At 35.7% G+C, this 22,187-nt stretch overlaps 1 protein-coding gene across 2 annotated transcripts in view; it reads left to right on the top strand.

Moving 5' to 3' along the window:
* Positions 1-22,187, top strand: part of CORO2A (coronin 2A) — a 158,335-nt gene that overhangs the window by 65,214 nt on the left and 70,934 nt on the right. Inside the window, exon 1 of one of the 2 annotated variants that reach the window (XM_031945558.1) lies at positions 19,049-19,201. The exons of the other annotated variant lie outside the window; for it this stretch is intronic. Within the exon in view, the coding sequence (XP_031801418.1) occupies positions 19,139-19,201 (63 nt within the window). The 5' untranslated portion in view covers positions 19,049-19,138. Of the gene's footprint in view, positions 1-19,048; positions 19,202-22,187 lie in introns of those variants that run through there. 2 annotated transcript variants of the gene reach the window in all.

Genomic DNA, 22,187 nt, shown 5'->3' with positions numbered 1-22,187 from the left:
GCGTTTAATGCATTAATTTCTTTAACCCAACAGATACTATCTGGAATATGGGACATCTCCTTTTAAAATATCACAGAATCCTAATACTAATAATGGCAACTAGTAATAGTGCTTTAAGGTTTGCAAATAACTTTAGATATATTATCTCATTTGTTCCTCACAATAACCCTGGGAGATAGATACTCATCTTGTAGGTGAGGAAACTGAGACTCAGGGATATTGGAAGACTTGCTTGGATTCACCCACCAGAGCCAGAATTTGATCTCAGGCCTTTCTGATTCCAAGCCAGTTATTCAACAAGTATGTATTAAGATTGATTAGGCACTGACTAATAATAATAATTATTAACAACAATCATAATATGATCCAATAACATCTCTACTGGGTCTGTTTTAAAGATGATTTGGGGAAAGGGAAAGAACTTGTATGTTCTAAAGCAGCACTCTTTTTGGTAGCAAAGAAGTGGAAATTGCAGGGATGCTTGTCATTTGGGGAATGGCTGAATAAATTGTGATGGAATACCACTGTGCTGTAGGAAATGATGAGCTCAATAATCTTAGAAAAAGATGGACAGAGTTGCACGAAATAATGAAGAACAAAATGAGCAAAACAAGACAATGTTGTATACGGTAACAGCAATACTGTTTTAAGAACAACTTTGAGTTGTAAAAAAATAAATACCCAATTTAACTACAAAGAACATATGAAAGAAGAGCTGGATCCAGATTAGAAATCTCTTTTCTAATCAGTGAATTGGATTTCCTAGTATTTTTTATAACCCAGACACAATCTGGGGATCTAGGATTGCTCCATTGTGATTCATATATCTTTAGAATTGAAAACATTTTTATAGACAGGGAAAATGAGACCAAACAAAATGACTGACTCAGTTGCACACAACAAGTCTGAGGGCAAAGTCAGGCTTTCCCACCCACTTTCCCCTCACCCCAGCTCAATCCTCCTTATGTCAGGTGGTCATCTGAAGGCAGCATTCTCTTCCTGGGAAACGAAGGTATTCTCTTCTGCAAAACAGCAGCAGCCAGGAAGCCAATCTCTCTTGGGGCTCTTCCAGAAATCAGTGCAGTGTCCAGAGGCCCTACTGATGAAATACCTATAGAAGCTTCTCTCAGAGAGTCAGTAAACATTGACAAGAACATCACTGACTAAACAGAGCAGTTTTCTGATGCTCCAGGTAACCGGCCTATCCCTGAACCACCAGCCACTGCCTGTCTGTGAGGTAAGAGAAGTGATTGGATAGATCTCCTTCCTTCTCAACAAGAGGCATATAGCTCCCTCTGAGATTACTTGACATCTAGTCTGCATCTTCATTATTTCCATGTTGTCTACTCTTTAGATTTAAAGCTCATAGAGAGGAGTACTTTCTTTGACTTTTTTTTTTTTTTGCATCTCTAGTGTGATTTTTTTTTCTTTCTTGACATTGTTGATGCTTGACAAGTGCTTAATTAAGTGATTATTGGCTGACTAGAGAGACCTAAAATTAAATATTGTCTCGAACACTTAGTGGTTATGCGTTTAACTTTCTCAGTTTCCTTATTTGTAAAATGAAGATATTAGCAACCTCTTCTTCCCAGGATTGTTGTGAAAATAAAATAAAACAACATATATAAAGTTACTTGGTTGGTTAACCCCTCGGAAGGAATCTCTGATTACACTGACAAAACACCTTACTGTAGATACATTCCCATTTTTAGTAGACAAAAGGATGATGGATGGCTTACCATTCTGAAAGAGCTCTGAAAAGCTGAAATGAAGGGGCCTGGACAAGAATTAGTACAAATCAAAAGGATTGTCAAGGATTAAGTCAAGCTCAAGAAAAGAGTTGAGAACAGTTATTGCTTTCCTTTCAGAGGTGATGGATTATATGAAATATCATGCATACTGTGAGACATAATCTATGGGTAGGTCAATTTTGACACGCAACTTTTTTTTTCTCTTTTTAGTTTTCTCACAAGCAATGTAACAATGTTATCACTTTGTTAAAGGGAGGGATTTATTCAGAAATAAATAATATAACTATGAGTGACCCAGTGGGTAGTCAGGAAGACTTTAATATAAGTCCAACCTCAGATCCTAGGCAAGTCACTTGTCCCGTTTGTCTCAGTTTCCTCATCTGTAAAGTGGGGATAACCAAATCACAACATTTGCCTCCCTCGATTGTTTTAAGGAGCAAGCGAGATAATAAAAAAAAATATTTAGCATAGTACCTGGCATATAGTAAGCAGTGTATACCTATTAGCTCTTATTATTATATTATTAATGTAAAAACAAAAGGCATCAATAAATATAAATTATTTTCCTTATATATAATTTATAAATTATATTTTATATTTTTTAAATATAGCGGGAAAGCTCAAAGGTAAAACTAGGAAAATTAGAATTGTTTGAGAAATGAGTGGTCAATTTTGACAATGATAGTAACTTCAGGAAAGGTATTGCTAGATTCTGAAGAATGGATTGGGGATAGGGAAAGGGAAAGGAAACCTGGGAAAGAATAATGGGAGAAGTTTTTATTATTTCTGAGGTTAGTAGTATAATGACAGCCTCCAACCAATGATGATTAAGGGGATTCAGTTTCCCTAAAATATCACCCATATTTTTTAGTTGTTCCTACATTCCATTTTCCTTAAACTTGATGGTTTATGATGTATTTGGAATGTGTTTTTTTCCTTCCCTATCTCCTGATTTTTCTAGAGGGTTATTTCCACCACCTCTTCCCTTTTGAATGAGCTCCTTCTGCTCACCTTCTTCTCATTAACCCTTCAAGTTTCTGGGGGTAAGGAAGAGAAGAGAAGAAAGTAAAGAAGAGGAAAGGAGAGGAGAAGAAAGAAGGGAAGGAGAAGGGAGGAAAAGAGACAAGGAGTGGAGAAAAGAGAAGGGGAAAGGAAGGGAGAGCAGAGGGGAAGTCGGAGAGAACTGTTGCATCTCTTCTCAGGGTTTCTCTAGACATTGGTGTTTTAATTCTGGCTCATTCATTAATAATACTAATAATAATAATGTCGATGATTTGATAGTTGTCATTAATATAGTAGTTTGCAAAATATTTCACACATACGACCTCATTTGAGCATCACATAGCACAAAGTTATAATTGTGTGGAAAACACAAACTATTATAATTGTTATTTTTATCTATAGTTGAGGAAACTGACATGCAGAAACATTAGGTGGAATTTGAACTAAAATCTTCCTGATTCTGAATCCAACACTTTTTCCATTTTACCATGCTGCTTGTCATTCATTCATTCAGCAGACATATTTAAGAATTTCCCTGCCATGCCCTAGATTTATGGGATAGATACAAAGACCAGAGAGGTATTGTCCCTGCCTTTATGGAGCATGTAATATAAAAAGGAAGATTATACATACATCCTATCTGAGAAACAAAATAACACATTATGTACATGTATATGTATATATGTTCAGATCCTTATTTTCTCTCCATGATTCGATTCTGCACTTTACCAGACCTTTCTTGTGTCATCTTTGTCCAATAAGTAGACGAGTTCATGAAAGAAATTTCTGCATATGCATGTGTATGGTATATATATGTATAAATATGTGTGTGTACTACATCTCTCCTAGAAAAGGGAGGGAACAAAAGTGAGTAGTATCTGGTCTCAGAATTTTTAGTAGCCAAAGGCTTTTGGAACTAATTCACTAAGACTATGGACATAAAAGTAGACACGAACAAAGTTAAAAAAAAAAAACTAGAACTTAAGAGAAAAGATTTTCAGCTTTGAATATTTTGAAATTTTTCTTCAAAAAGAGATTAAAAAAATACATGGTAAGCACGTAATAACAGCACAAAAAAAGACAGTTTTAACAGAGAGGAAACAATAATTCCAACCTAGCAAGCATTTCAGAATCAGTTCTGTGAACTTAGATCACCAACTGCTTAGAGCAAAGGTCAAACTACAGCAAAATTAGAAGGAAGGTAAAGTTAAGAAGGAAATACATGCATTTCCAACAGTTCCAATCTGAGTTGTTTAGAGGAGCAGCCATCTCCTCTGAAAAATAAGAAATGGATAAACATAATAAACCTTGGCTCTATTCTTCAATACTCAGAGAATTTGTTAAAACTCTCTGTTAAGAGTGTAAGATATCACCATGATGAAAAGACCATTTGCATCTCACCCCACAGCACTTTACTTTGTTTGTCACTATGACTCAGTTCTCTATTTTACCAGCTTTTGTGCTGTTTTTCTAATAAATGGACACACTATTAAATGAACTGAACCACATCTATATCGACATTCTTTATAAAAAGGAAAGCAGGAGACATAAAAAAGAGGCAGCTAAATGGAAAGGTGACTTACCAGTTCTCTTTGGAGACATAAATTAGGAATTGGTTTTCTGAAAATGAATCATTCTGGCCATTATCCAGGTGTGATTGGCACTAGTCCTGTCCCCCTTACTCTCTATGTTTTATCCATACCAAGGAGATCTGTGATCCGTCAGAGTATTAAAAGAAAGGGAAGAGAGACAACATGAAGTAATAAATAGAAAGCTGACCTTGAAATCAAGAAAACCTAGATTCAGGCTATATGATCCTGCTGAAGTCAATTAATCTCTCAGGACCCAATCACATACTTTGATTATAAATAGCAAAACAGTTGCTGATTTGTGTTGTCAAAAAGAGTTCTTTATGCCAATGAAATAATAAAGACCAAATCTCCCCCCAAAAAATAAAACCCACAATCTTGCAACAAATAACAGTAGTTAAAATGATGAGACCTGTAAACATATGAAAGTATTTTTTTAAAAAAAAAAGCTGAAAAGGGCAGCTTGAAAAAGAATTGAAAAGGGCAGGATTGAAAACCTGACAATAGAGTATTTACAAGAAATTAATGTTTAGTAAATAAGATTTTTGTAGAAATTCCATTGGTTTGATAGAGAGAAAGTAGGTAAACTCCTTTTAACAGTAACAATAACAATAAAAAGCCGTATTAGCCCATGTAAACTGCCTTTAAAAATAGTCCTTATCCTAAAATCATATCTCATTGAAAGGAAAAGCATATATAAGTATACATTAATACTTTAGTAGAAGTAAATTAATGATTTAATCAGTGTAGATCTTCAATACAAATTTCAACTTAGCTATATTGTCTCTTCTTTTTTAATCCATACCCATGATTTCCCATAAAACCAGAGGTTCTACTCAATATGTTGAAATTCTTTTTTAAAATATCTAGAGGATACCAGTGTATTACTTGGAACATCCATTTGTTGTATCTCATTCTTGCTACATGGCCAATCCTTTGCTTTCCCAGTTATATCTCATACCCATTTTGTATTTAGTTCCCAGCATATATATCTTTCTATTACCATATAGATAATTTGTTATTTGAATCTTTCTAACAGGGATAATACATGATTCCCATTACTCTGGCATCACTGGGAAAATATTGGTAATTTATGAGATGATTTTTTCGCCAAATGAGAAGTCTGGGATTACTGACAACATAATGCAGTATCCCCAAAACCACCTGTCTAATCTCATTCTCCTAATAACACGATTTAGAACCAAAAGGACCTTAGACATTTTCCAGTTCAGTTTCATCATTTTCCAGATAAGGTCAATTTGGGCTTGAGTTTAAAGTGCGAAAGCAGCACTTATCCTAAATATACATCCCAAGGGCCTAAAAAGAAAATGGGGTCTTGTAAAAGATAATTCTCAAAATGCAACCTGTGGGCTTAAATTTGAATATTAATAACCTGCTTTTTGTTGTCCTCCTGGGGCTGTTCAACTGGATGGAAAACTACATCCATAAGTATTAGAGAGGTCAAAACTTAACTTTTTGTTTAGTTTTTTAAAAAAAGGTAATTGGAAAAAAAAAGTAGCTTTAATCAGCCAAGCTGTCAGTCTTGGAGGAAAGGAAGAGCTCTTGGGACTAGAAATTGGAAAGTATTAAGAATGATACTGGGAGACACATAGACTAGATACCACAGAGTCCAAAGTAATTAATTATTGTGATGTCGTCCCCAAGTTGAGAACATATTGATTGCTTTTGGCAGTTTGCAGTACAATGGATAGTCAGAAAGACCTGAATTAAAATCTAGTCTCAGATACTTGCTAGCTATATACACTTGGGCAACTCACTTAACCTCTTTGCCTCTGTTTCCTTCTCTGCAAAAATGGCAATAAAAATTACACATACCACTTGACTTTTCAACAATAAGGTGATTCAAGGCAATTTCTTCTTGTAGTCTTGTAATGGAAAGAACCATCTGCTTCCCGAGAGAAAACTATGGAGAATGTGAATCACAACATAGAACTGTCACTTTTGTTGTTGTTGTTTTTGTTTGTTTACTTGTTTTTTCTTTCTCATTTTTTCCCTTTTGATCTGATTTTTCTTGTGTAGCATAATATATGTAGAAATATGTTTAGAAGAATTACATATGTGCAATCTATATTGGATTACTTACTGTCTAGAGAAGGGGAGAGAGAGAGTGAAAAATTTGGAACACAAGGTTTTGCAAGGGTGGATAGTACATGTATTTTTAAAAATTAAAAAGCTATTAATATTGTTTTTTAAGTTGCATCCATCTTCCAGGGTTGTTGCAAAACTATTCTCTAAAGGGAATAAGGAGTTGCTGAAGATTAGTGGAGGGTAACATGGTCATATCTGTGCTTTAGGGCATAGATTATATAGGAAAGAGATTAGAAACCTAGAGAACAGGTAGAGAGCAAATTGATGTGGGTCTGCAGTATAATAGGAGTAGAGAGAAGGAAGTAAGAAAGGTTATGAAGACTGCAGAATCTGAAAGTCTTAGGTGGAGTGAGAGGAATGATTCCAAGGTCACAAAAGTCAATGAGACTTGATGAGGATCAAGGTGACCTCACCTGAAAGAAGGAAGTTCACAATGTTTTTTGCATCTCATGTCTTCCTTATCATTCTCACTGTTACTTAGTGTTTATCCTCATCTATTAAATGAAATTCCTGATATAGTTGCTCCTTTTATTTCAATATTTATTTTATTTCATTTGTGTTATCTTCCCTTACCAATCATCATAAATGCTGCTGTCAAATTAATCTGCCCCAAATGCTATTTTCCTCATATCATTCCTTTTCAAAAAAAAAAAATTCCTCCCTAACTACAAAGCAAAGAACAATCTTGAGAAGAAAATGTAGAATCAAGGAATCTGAGGCACTCTGTGGTCTGATTCCAACCTACCAAGTGAAATATATTACATTTTATCCTCCTACCCAAATTCTCCAGGGAATCAACCTGACTAATTTTTTACCATCCCTGGGAAACATCCTCTGCTTTACCTTTCCCATATCCTTGCTTACAATATTACTCCTCCTTGGAATTCATTCAGATTAACACATATGCCCTTTTATTTCATGCCAGCAGTATCTTCCACCCACCCTCTTCTCAGTTTAATACAAATCTTACCCATCCTTCAAAATCCAACTTAAATCCTACCACTCTAGGAAGCCTCTGTTCATCCCACTCTTCTCTGAAATCTGCTTCTGCAGCCCTTCTCAGAAGCCCACAATTAGTCACCTGTATCTGGCAAGCTCTTCTATAACACCCCCAACAAATTGTCATCTCAGCCTAAAACTTCAAATAAAAGTCACATCGATATCTTTACATCTTCAATTTCCATACATTGCTCCTTGATCTTCTCTCTAAAATTCTTAACCTGTTTTATGTATGTATTTATGTGCTTCAGTGGACAGAATACCAGGCCTGGAGTCTGGAAAGCCCAAGTCCAAATCTAACCCAAAACACTCTTTTTGGCATTCTGAGGAAACCCAAGGCTCCATGCATGTTTTTAGATACATAAGGTAAACTACATAAGATTGCCAATCTAGTATATAGGAAACCAATTTCATTGAAGTGCAGTTATCAATTTAAAAAAAGTTGATGAACACAAAAACAAGAGTTCCTGCTTATACATTTTATTATTTTAAGTGTACATTATTTTATAGTTATGGACACTTTCTCAAATCAGTTCATTTATACTTTATTCAGCAAACTTATTACAATAAATTTAGTACCTACTAGATGCAAGGGACCATTTCTTGTGTGCATACATTACATATATTACATTTATATATGTGTACATGTAATCTTTCTTTTGATACAACTTCTGGCCTTCATTTCTAATGGTTGCTAGACCTACTTGTCTGAAGACCTTCCTAAATCTTTGAGTACAGGGAACACATTTTGTTCATGATTTATATTTCTGACAGCACCACATAAAGTATATGGTTATAACACTGCCTAAAACTTTTATAAATAAAAGTGTCTATGACAGACACAAATGTTCAATTGATCAATTGAACTGAATTGCTGATCAGATTCAGATAGCCAGGTGTCTGGCTATCAAGAGACAATGAATATTTTCCTTTCTTGAATCAATTAAATCATATAAACTTTCTGTTTTTAAAACCTTGTGACATTTTTTGCTTCAATATGCTCAAAATGTCATGTTTTGTAGTAAAAGATACAAGTTCTTTTAGAAATCAGTAATGGGGATTTCTTTAAGAAATAAAATATAAGATGTTGTGAGCTACAAGAATCATCACTCAGGGAACCATTATATTGAAATATGTGTAATCCTTATCCAAATTGTCTTTGGAAAGTCTAGTTCAGAGGGGAAAAATTTATGTCTTCTAAGAGAGTTAAAAATGACTCCCTTCTGATTGAAGAGAAATGGTAGGATAAGTTTTATGTTGTTGGTACAGCATTGTAATTGCAGCCCTGCTTTCTTTTGACATTTTGAAAGAAGAAATGTTGGAGTACTTGAACCTTAGTGAGCTGATAGGACATTGCAAAAGAAAACCAAAATCTCCCCTGAGGCTAGTAGAAAGTAAGTATCAATATGAGCATCACTTGGAAGAGATTTCAATGTGAGACTGTTTCCTTCCCAGCTAAGTGAGAAAGGGAGAAAAAAAGCAGAAAAATAGTTTTTTTAAAAAAGTTTGAGAAGCTGGTAGTTGAGCAGTAAAATCTATGTCAATCAATCAGACAAACCTTGCTAAAGCTGGCAGTTGAAAAGGTTTTTAAAAAAGAAAAATTACCTCAGGTTTATGAGCTTTAATGTAGCAGAGGGAATTCAGGCATTCAAGGATCCAAGAATGGGATTCAGAGCAAGATTAAAAAGTACTTTTCTAATTAGGGATAAGAGATAAGACCAGGGTTAGATTAAATATGACATATAACAGTAAAGATGTACTGAGAAATTTACAGGTATTTATTTCTTTTGATTTTGCTCTAGGAGTATTATTTTAAAATATAATATACTATAATATTACTAATATTTAGTTGAGTTCTAATAGGCATCCTTTTTGTGACTTAGACCCTCTGTCAGACTAATGAAACCCATGGACTCTTTCTCAAAACAATTTTTTAAATACAAAAGATAAAATACATAGAATTACAATAGAAAGCAATTATATTGAAATACATTTACCAAAAGATTTTTTAAAACTTCAGAGATTCTAAAGTAAGAACTCTTGTTTTTAAGAAGGATGGCTTGAAAATCTATCGGTTAATCATGTATATTGATTAACCTAGATAGTTCATACCTAATACTCTAAGCAGGTTCTAGAGGAGAGGAAAAGCCTCTGAGAAGCTCAATCTACTGAACTACATTTATACTATAACAACTGCAAATTCCTATCCAAGTTGGCTAATACCATTCTCTCACAGATGACTTTTTTTCTTTTCCTGGAAACATGAATGCTAGGTTATCCATGGCTTTGACTTTGTCCTATGTCCCAGGATGGATTCAGTTTCAATAACTTTTCAACCAGCTCTTGCACTATAGTAATTTGGAACTGAAAAAAAAAAAGCAAGGCCTTTGGTATGGAAGAGAGAGCAAGGTATTTTCTCACAAATACAGGTGCTTTAGAACAATAAAGTGAGATGGTGAGAAATGGAGGTTTGGAAATGATGACCATTTAAAATCAAAGCTCTTTAAAAGAAACACTGGCCACTTTAATGTCAGTCTTCTTCTTTTCTGACCCTTTTCACTCTCACACTTTAACCCAGCCCAGACCTGAAGAATCCATCAATAATGCTGACACAGTTGACACCTGTGCATTTCCACAAATTGTTCCTCATGCCTGAAAGGCACTCCTTCCTTATCTCCGCGTAATGAAATCTCTCTCTTCCTTCAGGTTCTACTCAGGGCACCACCTGCTCCAGGAAGTCCTTCCCGATTCCCTCTAGTTCACAGTAATCCTTCCCATCCTAACCTATTATCCTTTTTCCTTTGATGCCTTCTAGAACCTTATTTTTTACCTTCAGTGTTTGTGTTCTTACACAATGCTCCCACGTTAGCTGTAAGATCCTTGAAGACACGGACCAAGTTGTTTTCCATCTTTATATTTTGTCTAGATCTTAGTATAGTATCTTGTATATAGTAGGTGTTAATAAATGCTTAAGAACAGAGAATAGATCTGGGATCTTGCAGATGTTTCCTCTCTTATGAGATTAGTTTTAGAAGTTGTAATTTGCTAGGATCACAAAGCCAGGCTTGAACCCAGATCTTCCAGTCTCCAAGGACAGTCCTCCATACCATACTGCATTCACAATTTTTAAAAATTTATTTTATTTTTTGTTACATTTTAAGTTATATACTATTTCCCTCACTCTCTTCCCACTTCATGCTAGAGATAACCATCAAATGAGAGAAAGGAAATAAGGGAGAGAGACAGATAATAGAGAGAAACATATGCATACTTTCTATTTATCAGTTTATTTTTTTTTCTGGAGAAGAATAGCATCTTCCTTGATCAGTCCTTTGCAGTTAATTTCAATATTTGTAAAATCCATACTAGCTTAATTGTTTATAGTTATTCTTTAAACAACATTGTTGTTATTTTATATAATATTTTCTTGCTCTTTCACTTCATTTTTCATTTTTTCATGTAAGTCTTCCCATGTTTTTCTAATATCAACCTCCTGCTCATCATTTCTTACAGCACAGTACTATTCCATCACAATCACATACCACAACTTAGCCATTTCCCCAGTTGATGGGCATCCCCTCAAAAGCTGCCTGTTCATATGCTTTTACCATTTATCAATTAGGGAATGACTCATTCTTATAAATTTGACAAGGTTTTCTATATAGTTAAATATACCATCTTTATCTAAGAAACTATAAAAAAATTTTCCCAGAAAAAAGTTTCTGCTTTCCATCTCATTTTGGATATATTATTTTATTTTTATAAAACTCTTTTAATTTAAATCAAAAGTATCTACTTTATTTCTCACAATGCTTTCTCTTTCTTATTTATAAATTCTTTTCCTTTCCATAAACCTGATAAGTAATATGTTCCGCTCTTCTAATTCACTTATATCTCTCTTTATATCTTGGTCATGTATCCATTTTGATCTTATCTTGGTAAATGGCATAAGTCCATACTAGTTTCTGCCAAACTGCTTTTCAGTTTTTCCAACAATTTTTATCAAATAGTTTGAGAAATGAACTCAATAGTTTTTAATGTTGGTGGGTATCAGTTCAGTTCATTGGCAAGAAATCAGCCAAGAAAGTGCTATAGATTCTTTACAGCATAAACTTCTAGATATTACTCTCCTAAGATATCGAGAGTTAGATTTATCTTGGATACATTTAGATATCTAGTTAAGCATTTTAAACCAAGGACAACTGAGATTAAGTGAATTCCCCAAGATTCCACAGGTATTAATAAGAGTGAGAACTTATTTATCAAGTGACTCTTACTATTGAGGATACTACTATCTTCTCCATCAATTATTCTCTTTTATCCCCTCATATCCAATACCTGTCATATATGACTTTGTAACATATCTTGTATGTGTTCACTTCTCTCCTAGAACACTATCACCATATCACTTTGTTCAAAAGTCCTTCAATGACTTCCCATTACCTACTGAAAAAGTCCATCCTCCTTAGATTGGTATTCAGTATCCTCCAAAGTCTCCACTTATTTTTCTATTCTTGTTTCCCTCGACTCCCCTTTATTCAGTCTATTCTCCAGCAAACTGCATGACTTACTTCCCCCAAACATACCTCTCCTTTGTGTCTTTTGCTACTTGTGCCTCCTTCAGCTGGAATTACTCCTGCATAGCTCTAGTCCTTTCCGAGTTTTAAGAACTAACTCAAATGCTTCTAGTACACTGCAAGTTCTCTGAAGTTAAATCTCTATTTTTAATTTATATCTCTCACACACATATACATACATCTAATAGAGCCCTCTGTACACACCAGGTGCTTCTTAAATGTTTGTTGAATGAATAGTTGCTAGTTCAGTCTAATTTTCCTTCTCTGAATTCCACTGGACTTTCTACTTTTCTTACTGTACTTTCACATTTCTTCTTTCTATATATCAACTTCAATGAAGTGGAAGCTCTTTATGAGTAAGAAAACTAGGTCTTTTTCTGCTGTCACATGTGCTGGCTCACATCCTACCACAAAACCTTGCACATAGCAAGCTCCGAACCAATCTCTTTGAATTAATGAATGAAGAATCATCAATACTGTATTTTTAAACCATGAAAATTTAAACTCTTGAGTTCATGATATAGGGTTATGTATAGGGAATATAAAAAGGCTGATCCATTTCATTTCCTCTCATTTCTATGTAGGAAGAGAAATCAACAGCAGCTAGGTGACATAGCACAAAATGTTTCAGACATTAGTGAATATACTAGTACTAGCTGTGAAACTCTGAATAAGTTACTTAACCTATGTCTGCCTCAGTTTCTTCAACTGTAAAATGGACAATAATAGCACCTACTTCCCAGGGTTGTTGTGAAGATCAAATGAGATATTTGTTAAGAACTTAGGGTAGTACCTAGCATATAGTAGGTACTTAAATGCTTATTTCATTTCTTATGTATTTTTATCGAGACCTTTTAAAAATAATTAGAATATTATTCCTATTGAAAAGCTGTAAGAAGAATAATTAATGCTCTTCAGGGACAGATATATAGTCAAATGGAGATCACCGGATAAGTAGGACTGAAATTAAGAATACAGTGTCTGGGACAAATGGTTTTGAGGAAGGCCACCATAGTTTTTCTGACACTATGTCTTATAGTCCCATAGCCCCATAGAAGTATATTCTGATGCAGTAGTGCCTAGAGAACACTCTCTCCATCTATGCTGATCTATCATCATCTTGTTATCTCGATCTTTTCTGGAATCCACCTTCCTTCTCATTTCCATGAAGGGAAGGGCTAATAGAATTCTCTGTGGTTCAGAGACAGATGATTGGAGGAAGAAGCGGCTTTAGAGAAGTGTGTCTCTCATCCCATATCACCTGGAACAAAGCCCCACATACCCTACCTTAGTTATAATTCTCTTCCTATTCCATTTTGTGCAGCCAAATTTTTTCTGTCGAGATAAAGTAAAACAAGGGTGCAGCACCTTAAAATAATTATAAGGCTGTTATGTGGAATAAGCTAGTTTAGTGGCTTAAATGAAATAGTATTGGATAAATGTGGTCTGATTCAGCTATTTTTTTACTTTAGCCAATCAGGGAGGGATATCTGAAATCTGACTACTGGTTATTATCATTTCTAAACATGTTCCTGCTTGAAGGAAAAATAAAATACCAATTTCACTTTCCTGATCTTGATTCTGACATTCAGGAATTGATTTGAGATTGCAGCTGCTGGTATCTTCCATTATATTCTAGTTTGGTTACTGTGGTGATTACTCATGAGGGGGAGATATGATAATATAAGCAGGTCTTTTGGAAAGAATTACTCAATTATTCCCAAAGCTGTCCTCTCAGGTATGGTCCAAGTAACCTACTTTCTGATGTGCTGTAGAGGATAGTGTGATCCTTGGCTCCCCTCTTCCTCCATTGAGCCCCCAAAAGTAGCTCAGGAAAATAGGTCTGAATAATCTTTATTTAGGCCAGCTTGCTCATGCTACACATTAGAATAGTTGAGTTTAGCACACATCTCAATAAAATATTAAAACGAGAAGGGATCTTTGATGTTGTTGAGTGCAGCTCTTTCATTTTAGAGATGAGGAAACTGGGGGCCATAGAAGTTAAGATCATCAAGGTAGAAGCAGAAGAACCAGGATCCTAACTCAGGTCCCCTAACTGCAAGTCTAATGCTCTTCCTATTTTCTTATGTCATCTCCTTATAAGATTTCTAGATAGAAGGGACCTTGGACATCAATTTGTTCCCTTATTTTATAGATGAGGATAAAGAAACCCAGAGATATATAATGACTTATAAAAATAATGTATAAAAAAATTTTTTTAAATCAAACATTTGAACCCAGATTCATTTAATCTAACCTTCTTGTCTTTTTCACTATAGTAAATATAAGGAGTTTTTCAAGCTATGGGCAATGATGAAGCTACCACAACTATCCTACTTACAAAAACCTTGCTCTAGTCCTTCTGATGTCTGAGTTACTTCTGGAAAAAAATTATGTGAATACTTATTGAAAACTAATGGACTTAAATATAGCAACTCATTTTCCCAATAGTCACTGAAGCCCTTTAATGTTCAATGACAAAAAAAATTGTAGCTTCTAATGAATTAATTCAATCCGTTTCTCCCCAATAGGAAAAAAAACTGTTCATTTTTATTCTTATTTCTTTCTACCAGTGGGATATAGGCACTATATTCACTGCATCAACTCTCTCTAAGTAGAGGAAGGACTTCTTTTAGAAACTTCTCTCTTTTAGAAAGATTTTGTAGCTTTATCCCCTTGATAAAATGGTTAGTATATGCTTTGATGTTCAATATTAAAATGGTTTTTAATTTTATCTTTTCTGAAATGTGCTTGATAACCAGTTACAAAAAAATGTGCTTTTTTTCTTTCTGAATAGAAGACAGGGAATTAGAACCAAGTAGGGAGGACAGAATGGAACAATTATCTTTTTTGCATACTCAAGAATAGAATCCAGTACGGAGTTGGTGCAGTTGTACTGAAAGAAGCCATTTTTGCATCTAGACTCAGTAAGAAATTATCATGGAAAGAACAATAACTTAAGGTCAGAAAACTTAGGTCCAAATCCTGGTTCTTCTACTTACTATGCAACTGTTAGTAAATCATATCTCTGGCCTTAAGTCAACTCAACTAGAAAATTGTGGGATTGGACTCCATGACATTGAAACCTCTAAATTTCTAAAACAAAGCAAACAAACAAACTATATATATATATATATATATATATATATATATATATATGTGAAAAAAGATTCTTCTAAATCGGTTCCTAATCTTCTTTCCCCACCCCACCCTTCCTCACAGCCTCACTCTATTCTACATTAGACTAGTTAAAAATAAAATAACTTCAGCCCTGGGGAGTCTTTGACCAAAAGTGAAATTCCCAAGATACTCTTCTGCTCATCTCCATAGAGGCCATTGTTATTGCATTTTTCATCCTATTCATAATAGAAATAATAATACTTTTAAGTTTTTCACCTTTCAAAAAACAAATCTGTTCAATCCCCTCTCTCTGGTTTCCTTTCTGGCTTTAGTTTTCACTTCTATAGGAATAATTCCAAATCCATATCTCCCTCCCCACAGAGTGGGAAGGAACCTTAAAATGTCAGAGTTGGGAGGGATCTTAGGGATCATTTGACTAAGCTAATTCCTTCATTTTATAGAAGAAGAGATTGAATCCTAACAAACCTTAGTAACATTGTTGTCAAATCAAATCAAGATATTGGACTATATTTCTAAAAATACAGAGATTGATATGGCAGGCATCATGATTATAAATAGGGACTAAACTTATGATTTCACTGATGAGAAAATGATTCCCAGGTGAGGGAACTCCTCCTATGAATGCTAGTTAGAAGTTACTCTATAACATATAGTCTTTATCTATTTTTAATTTATGGAATGGAACAATTATTTCCATAACATAGGATTATAAAAAAGATGATTGTACATGAAAATGGAAATCTGTTTAGGACAACTTTCCATTTCTTTTAAATGTATAGTAAAATTATAATGTAAATTTCTTTTTCTTCCCTTCACCTCCCCCCAATTTAATAATCTTAGAAAATTGCCTGGAGCAGTTAGAAGTTCAGCCTACCAGTGGTCATGCATCACATAGCATGAGGTCACATATCAAGGGCAATATTTTATCTCAGATTTTTCTGGCTTTAACACCAGCTTTCTACCCAGTACCACTGCTTCTCTAGGCTTGCGGAAAGATTTCCGGAGGAAGCTTTTACATCCTAAAGCATATCACTCTTATTGAGGACAGCTTCACCGCAGAAATCCACCCACTTTTAGTTAGCCAGGCCATTCCTTTCATCAGCAGGGAAAAGAGAGAGAGAGAGAGAGAGAGAGAGAGAGAGAGAGAGAGAGAGAGAGAGGGAGAGAGAGACAGAGACAGACAGAGACAGAGACAGACAGAGATAGAGAGACAGACAAAGACACAGACAGACAGACAGAGACAGAGACAGAGAGACAGAGAAGAAGGGAGACAGACAGACAGAGACAGAGAGAGAGAAAAAAAGGAGAGAGAGAAAGGAGGGAGGGGGAGAGAGAGAGAGAAAGAAAGAGACAGAGACAGACAGACAGAGACAGACAGAGATAGAGAGACAGACAAAGACAGAGACAGAGAGACAGACAAAGACAGAGACATACAGAGACAGAGACAGAGAGACAGAGAAGAAGGGAGACAGAAAGACAGACAGAGACAGAGAGAGAGAAAAGAGGAGAGAGAGAAAGAAGGAGGGAGGGGGAGAGAGAGAGAGAGAGAGAGAGAGAGAGAGAGAGAGAGAGAGAGAGAGAGAGAAGCAGAGGGGGAGGGAGAGACAGAAAGAGAGAGGGGAGAGACAGAGACAGATACAGACAAGACAGAAACAGAGGGGGAGAGAAACAAAGACAGAGACAGAGGTAGAGCAGCTATCAAATTCTGCAGTTGCCACAGCTGCCTGGTCCCTCCCTCCTGCCTTGATATTTACCAATCACATACTGCCTTAGCACCACAGAAAAGCCAGTTTGGTGCAAGATGCACCCACTACCATTCATTTCGCTACCTTAAATAGCCTGACAGAAATGCCGTGTAATTGGCTTCCGCTGGATTCTGCTTCAGGGAACGTCCTTGGGGAGTCTCTCACTGCAGCCTTAGGAGCTGTCTGTTTTGCTTCCTTTTTGCTCCCCACAACTCTAACCTTCTTGCTATACTGACACAAAAATTTCAGGCTTCTCAATTCAACCCAACAAGGATCTATTAATCACTTATAATATCTAAATTAACTCTCTAGAATCCCATTGCTCTCCATCCAGGAAGAACCCAAGATCTTCCCACCCTTAAACTCTCCCTTATCTGCACCTGGATTGGTAGAATGATGAACTGTCAGAGCTGGAAGGGAGCAAAGTTTGAAGGCGTCAGGTACAACCCCCACATTTTATACATGAGCAAACTTAAGCACATCCGAGTGACTTATCCAACATCTTGAAGGAAAGAGATGGAGAAAGACTGTATCTGTGATTTCATTAGTATTCTTGTTTTTCTTGTATTCCTGTTTCATTAGGAATTCTTGTTGAGGAAACTGCTTTTACCAATGAAAATGGACAGTTTATAGTCTTCGAGTGTTTGTGATTATTGTTGGGTCAGTTAGTAGAAGCTAAGTCCAAGTCTTCTGAATCCTGGTCTATTATACTAGAGGATCTTGTTCCTTTTGAGGGAGGGTGGAAACTTACTTAGATGTTCCAAGGAAATAGAATGTGTTTGTAAAGGCCAATTAAAAGGAAACGATAGCCCTCTGGATCATTTATCTCATTAAATGGTTATATATACTGGGGAAGGGGAGGAACAGAATCACTGGAGTAAAAGCAGTAATTAATACAAAAAATCTTCACCTGTGCGTCAGTCCTGGATTGCAGAATGACCATCCTATTTTGATAAAGACAGGAGCAAACCACAAAGCAACTTCAGAATTTCATCTCTTGAGGTTGGAGTATGCCCCTTGGGCACCATTTTGCCTTTTCTTTCATATGCTTCAAAGGATTTGCCAAAACTTGCTATGTATTAAAACAAATAATCATAATCCTTTGCATTTATATGGTGCTTTCTTCACAATTACTCCATGAGGTAAATATAATGAAAGTATTATAATCCCTATTTTATAGATGGAAGTATACAGTGGCTGAGAGAATTAAAAAACAATAATCATATTTTCATGATTGTTGGTTAGCACTTGACAAGTCTTGATATTCAGACTTGCCCCCTGCCCATCATTCAATTTGAATCATATGAAATCAGGAAAAGTAATCAACCAACCATCAACCAATCAACAAGAATTTATTAAGCATAGCTTTTAACCCATTGATGGGAATAATGAATCCCCTGAAATTGTCTCATTGTTTGAATTCACACTATTTATTTCCATTGGGCTGGAACCAATTACCATATTTTATATAACTATAATTTTGAATAGTACACATCTTAATAAATAAATATAAGTACATAGAAAGAAGTATACAAATATATCCATAAACATAAAAAGAGATGGAGAAACAGAAAAACAGAGATAGACTCTGTTTAGTCTAAAACTAAAAAAAAAGAGATACATATATTTGTAGAGACACACATACAAGATACATACAAATTAGATGAAAAGTAATCCCATTCAAAGCCAGGACAATTTCTGGAAGCCAGGGAAGGTGCAGCTTTTGGGGAACTCATTCTCCCACAGGCCTAATGCAGGCTCAAGCTTGATCATATCTTTTGCCAAAACACTCCCTGTGCCGGGGCCCTTTGGACCTGGGATTTCTGAAGGAGATTCTTTTCCAATCCTATTTAAGAAAGGATAAAGGAGAAGGCAGAGATCTCCCAGAAGGGAAATCTGAATTAAGCAAGATTGAGACCAATCTCTGCAGTAATCTGTGTTAGCAGCAGCCTTGGGCATCAGATAGGAGGCTTGGCAGTTGTGGAGAGGCAAGTTAGTCACACAAGGTACAAGCAACAAATTCCCCCAAGGTCACAGGTAAACAGGCCAGGACTGAGGGCCCACACTGACACACCCACACTGGCAGACTGGGTTTCAGGTTCAAATTTCATTGCCGATCACTACACACCCACACACAGGCTGGGCTGGGCTGGAAGAGGAAGATGCATGGTGCTAAGTTAATTCCTCTTAAGCTCTGGTTTTGTTATTTTCCTGGCATTTGAGAGATGGCCAAGAGACAAGAATTCAGGAGACGGGATTCTCAACTTCCCTTAAGTACCAAAAGTAGGGTAAGTCTTAAGAACCCAAAGTGGTGGTGGGTGGAGGTAGGGGAAGAAGGTAGACTATCTTCCTTCTCCAGTTGTCCGAGATCCTGAAATATCTGATTGCCAGGATTTTAAATACTAGGCAAGCAGATCAAATAGTCACACTCAGAACATTTAAAAGGCAAAAATCAAAGCACTGAAAATAATGATCATATTTTGAGGAACGTTCTCGTGTAAAAATCCCTATTTTCATCCAGTTTAGTGGAGGTGAAGAATAGAGGAAGTGGGGAGTGAACCTCTTTTTCCCCTTTGGTTACTGATTTTAATTTAATAAACTTAAAATTATCTGTTAAGATTAGCATTTGGAATGAGGGAAGGGGAAAGAGATGGAACTCTAATACTCTATGGAGGAAAGCTCTAAGGGAAGAGAGCACAAAGCCATGCAGAAGTAATTACACCTACAATGAATTAAAAGATATTTGATAGAAGTGGATAAGTGAAAATATGGTATTATAGAAAACATCCTGAACTTATTCCCACTAATAGGGAGAAAACTATGCTTAATAAACACTTGTTGATTGATTAGTTACTTTTCTTGATCTCATATGGCTCAAAGAGAATGATGGACAGGGGACAAACCAGAGGAACAGATCTCTATTTGAGTGATAGTAGCTTTTTAATTATCTAAGTGACCTTTGGCAAGCCATTCATTCAACTTTTCTAATTCTAGTTTTCACTTCTATAAAATTGTGAAAGGAAGGAGTGAGGGCTAAAATAATCTCTAAAGTATTAGGCCCTAGAGATTCCAAATTTGTGGAATTCTCAATCTTTAATGAAAATTACCACTATGTAATTATTTCTAGAAAGAGAAAAGTGTCTTGTGAGATTCAAGCTCATCTCAAACCATGGGAAAATTTGTAAGTGATTCATTGGTTTTTCTTAGAAAGATATTGAAAAGGTTTGAGAAAGAACAAATGGAACTTGGACTAAATCTGGAGTCTCCCATTGATTGGAAAGTCTGGTAGAGTGTTGGAGGAAAGTAGGATTGGTTGACTTATATAGGTAATATAGAGGAATGTCTGGGAAGCAGCAGAGTTGAATGCCTGTCACCTTGTTTCTAGTGAAAGAATTGTGTTTCAATAAAGATCATAGTCACTGGAAAGTGGAAGAAAGGATGGGAGGTGGTGATACAATTGTGAACTTTTCCTGTCTGGAGAATATTAATTGATTTCTTAAAATTACCATATAAAGAATTAGAACTTGATTTCACAGGGAATTTCTATATCAGAAGATACAGGAATAAGTATTCAGAATCTGAATCCTGAGTTTCTGTGGGGAAGGTGTTGTAGTCTAATGGGTCACATAGGATAACCTCTCTGTCATCTGTATACATGCTCTCTAGAGACTCCTTGCTCATTCTTTGAAATATATGTACTCTTTCTACTTTGTAATTACTTAAATGGCTTATCTATTTATCTCTTTGCTGAACTTATCTGATCGTCACTATCTTGAACTCTCCAATTTCCCAGAAAGAAGAAGTGAGTTACAACTTCACTGGGTAGAAAGAGAAAATAGTATAGGTGAAAAGCAAGGGAACCCAATGTGAAAAGGGAAGAAATAAAAGTTCAAGAGTTCTTATATAGGAGCAAGAATTATTTCATTTTTCTCCTACCTGTTGTCTTCCCACAAAATTAAGCCCTTCCTGACATGTTAGTTGAAATCATCAGAATAGCTTATTTCAGGATAAGAACAGGGAGCTGATCTAGGGCACTTTGCAATCCCAGTTAATGCTTCTTAGAGAAGAGGACCATGTATCTAGGTACATACATATAGTTATATTATGCAAGCTCCCTCTGTCCTGTGTCCTGCAGAGGCAGGAAAGCATATACAAATTGTAGGTAGTGAAGGGACCACCTCCAACCCTTCTCTTTTGAGCCCTCACGCTTTTATTTTGCTGTACTTTCCCAAGTTTCTGTAGTATAATCTCTCCTCTCTGTCAGCTAAATCTTCCATTATCCCTGAATAGAGGAATTTAACACAAAAATGGGGAAGGGAGTTTGCATCATTTTTAGAATAGTCATGGTTTCTTTGTTTTTTTTTTTTGCATTGGTGATATGGTCCCTGACATGTCCCTGACCCTATAAAAAGGCACCTTGCAGGCAGCTTTCTGCTTTCTGAGGATTCTGTGATCCATGTTGACTACATGTGCCACCTTTCAAGTTTTAGTTACACGAGAGAAAAAAAGAAGAGACAAGAAAAATTGATTGTGGTCAACTGAACCAGTAAATTGAATAGTTTTTTAAAAATGTTGTCAATATGTTATCTTTACCTTGTGTTTGATAGCTGTATCCTAATAAGCTAAATCTTCATTTATAACCTCCTTGTTTATATTGGCTCAATCCTCTATACCATCCTACAGTCTGTGGCTATTCTCATAGCCTCTTCCCACAGGCCTCCTCCCCCTGTCCCCAGGTATTGACAGTTGCCATTTTTTGACAACTTCCTCAATTTGCAAGATGTGAGGTAAAACCCCATTTATTCTAATTTTGATTTCTCTTTGTATTATTTGGGACATGTTTTCAAATGATTACTGAGTTTTTAATCATTTTGAAAATGGTTTATTACTATCTTTTGATCACTAACCTAAACAGCTTTCTGTTCTGTCCTATTTATAATGATGCCTTCAGAAAGGGATCTCTGATAGTTGGGGGTTAGGTTAAGAGAAGGATCATTTTGTTTAATCCCAGGACCACAAATATCAATGAAAATTACTATTCTAAAAAAAGAAATAAAGAAAAAAGTCCTCATTTTATCCATCCATGCATCCATCCATCCATCCAAACATCCCTGCTAGCTTTATCCCATATCTCTTCTTCAGTATCAAATATAAAATCCTCCTTTCAGCTGCACTCTTATCTCCCAATTCTGAGTATTTTCATTGACTGTCCTACAAGTCCTAATTGTTCTCCCTCTGCATAGGCCCCTCCTGGCTTCCTTCAGAGGCCAACTA

The sequence above is a fragment of the Sarcophilus harrisii genome, chromosome 1 (genome assembly GCF_902635505.1).
Source record: "Sarcophilus harrisii chromosome 1, mSarHar1.11, whole genome shotgun sequence".
Classification (NCBI taxonomy): domain Eukaryota; kingdom Metazoa; phylum Chordata; class Mammalia; order Dasyuromorphia; family Dasyuridae; genus Sarcophilus; species Sarcophilus harrisii.
Note: the sequence above shows the minus strand (reverse complement) of the source record. Positions and strands in the feature narration are given on the sequence as shown.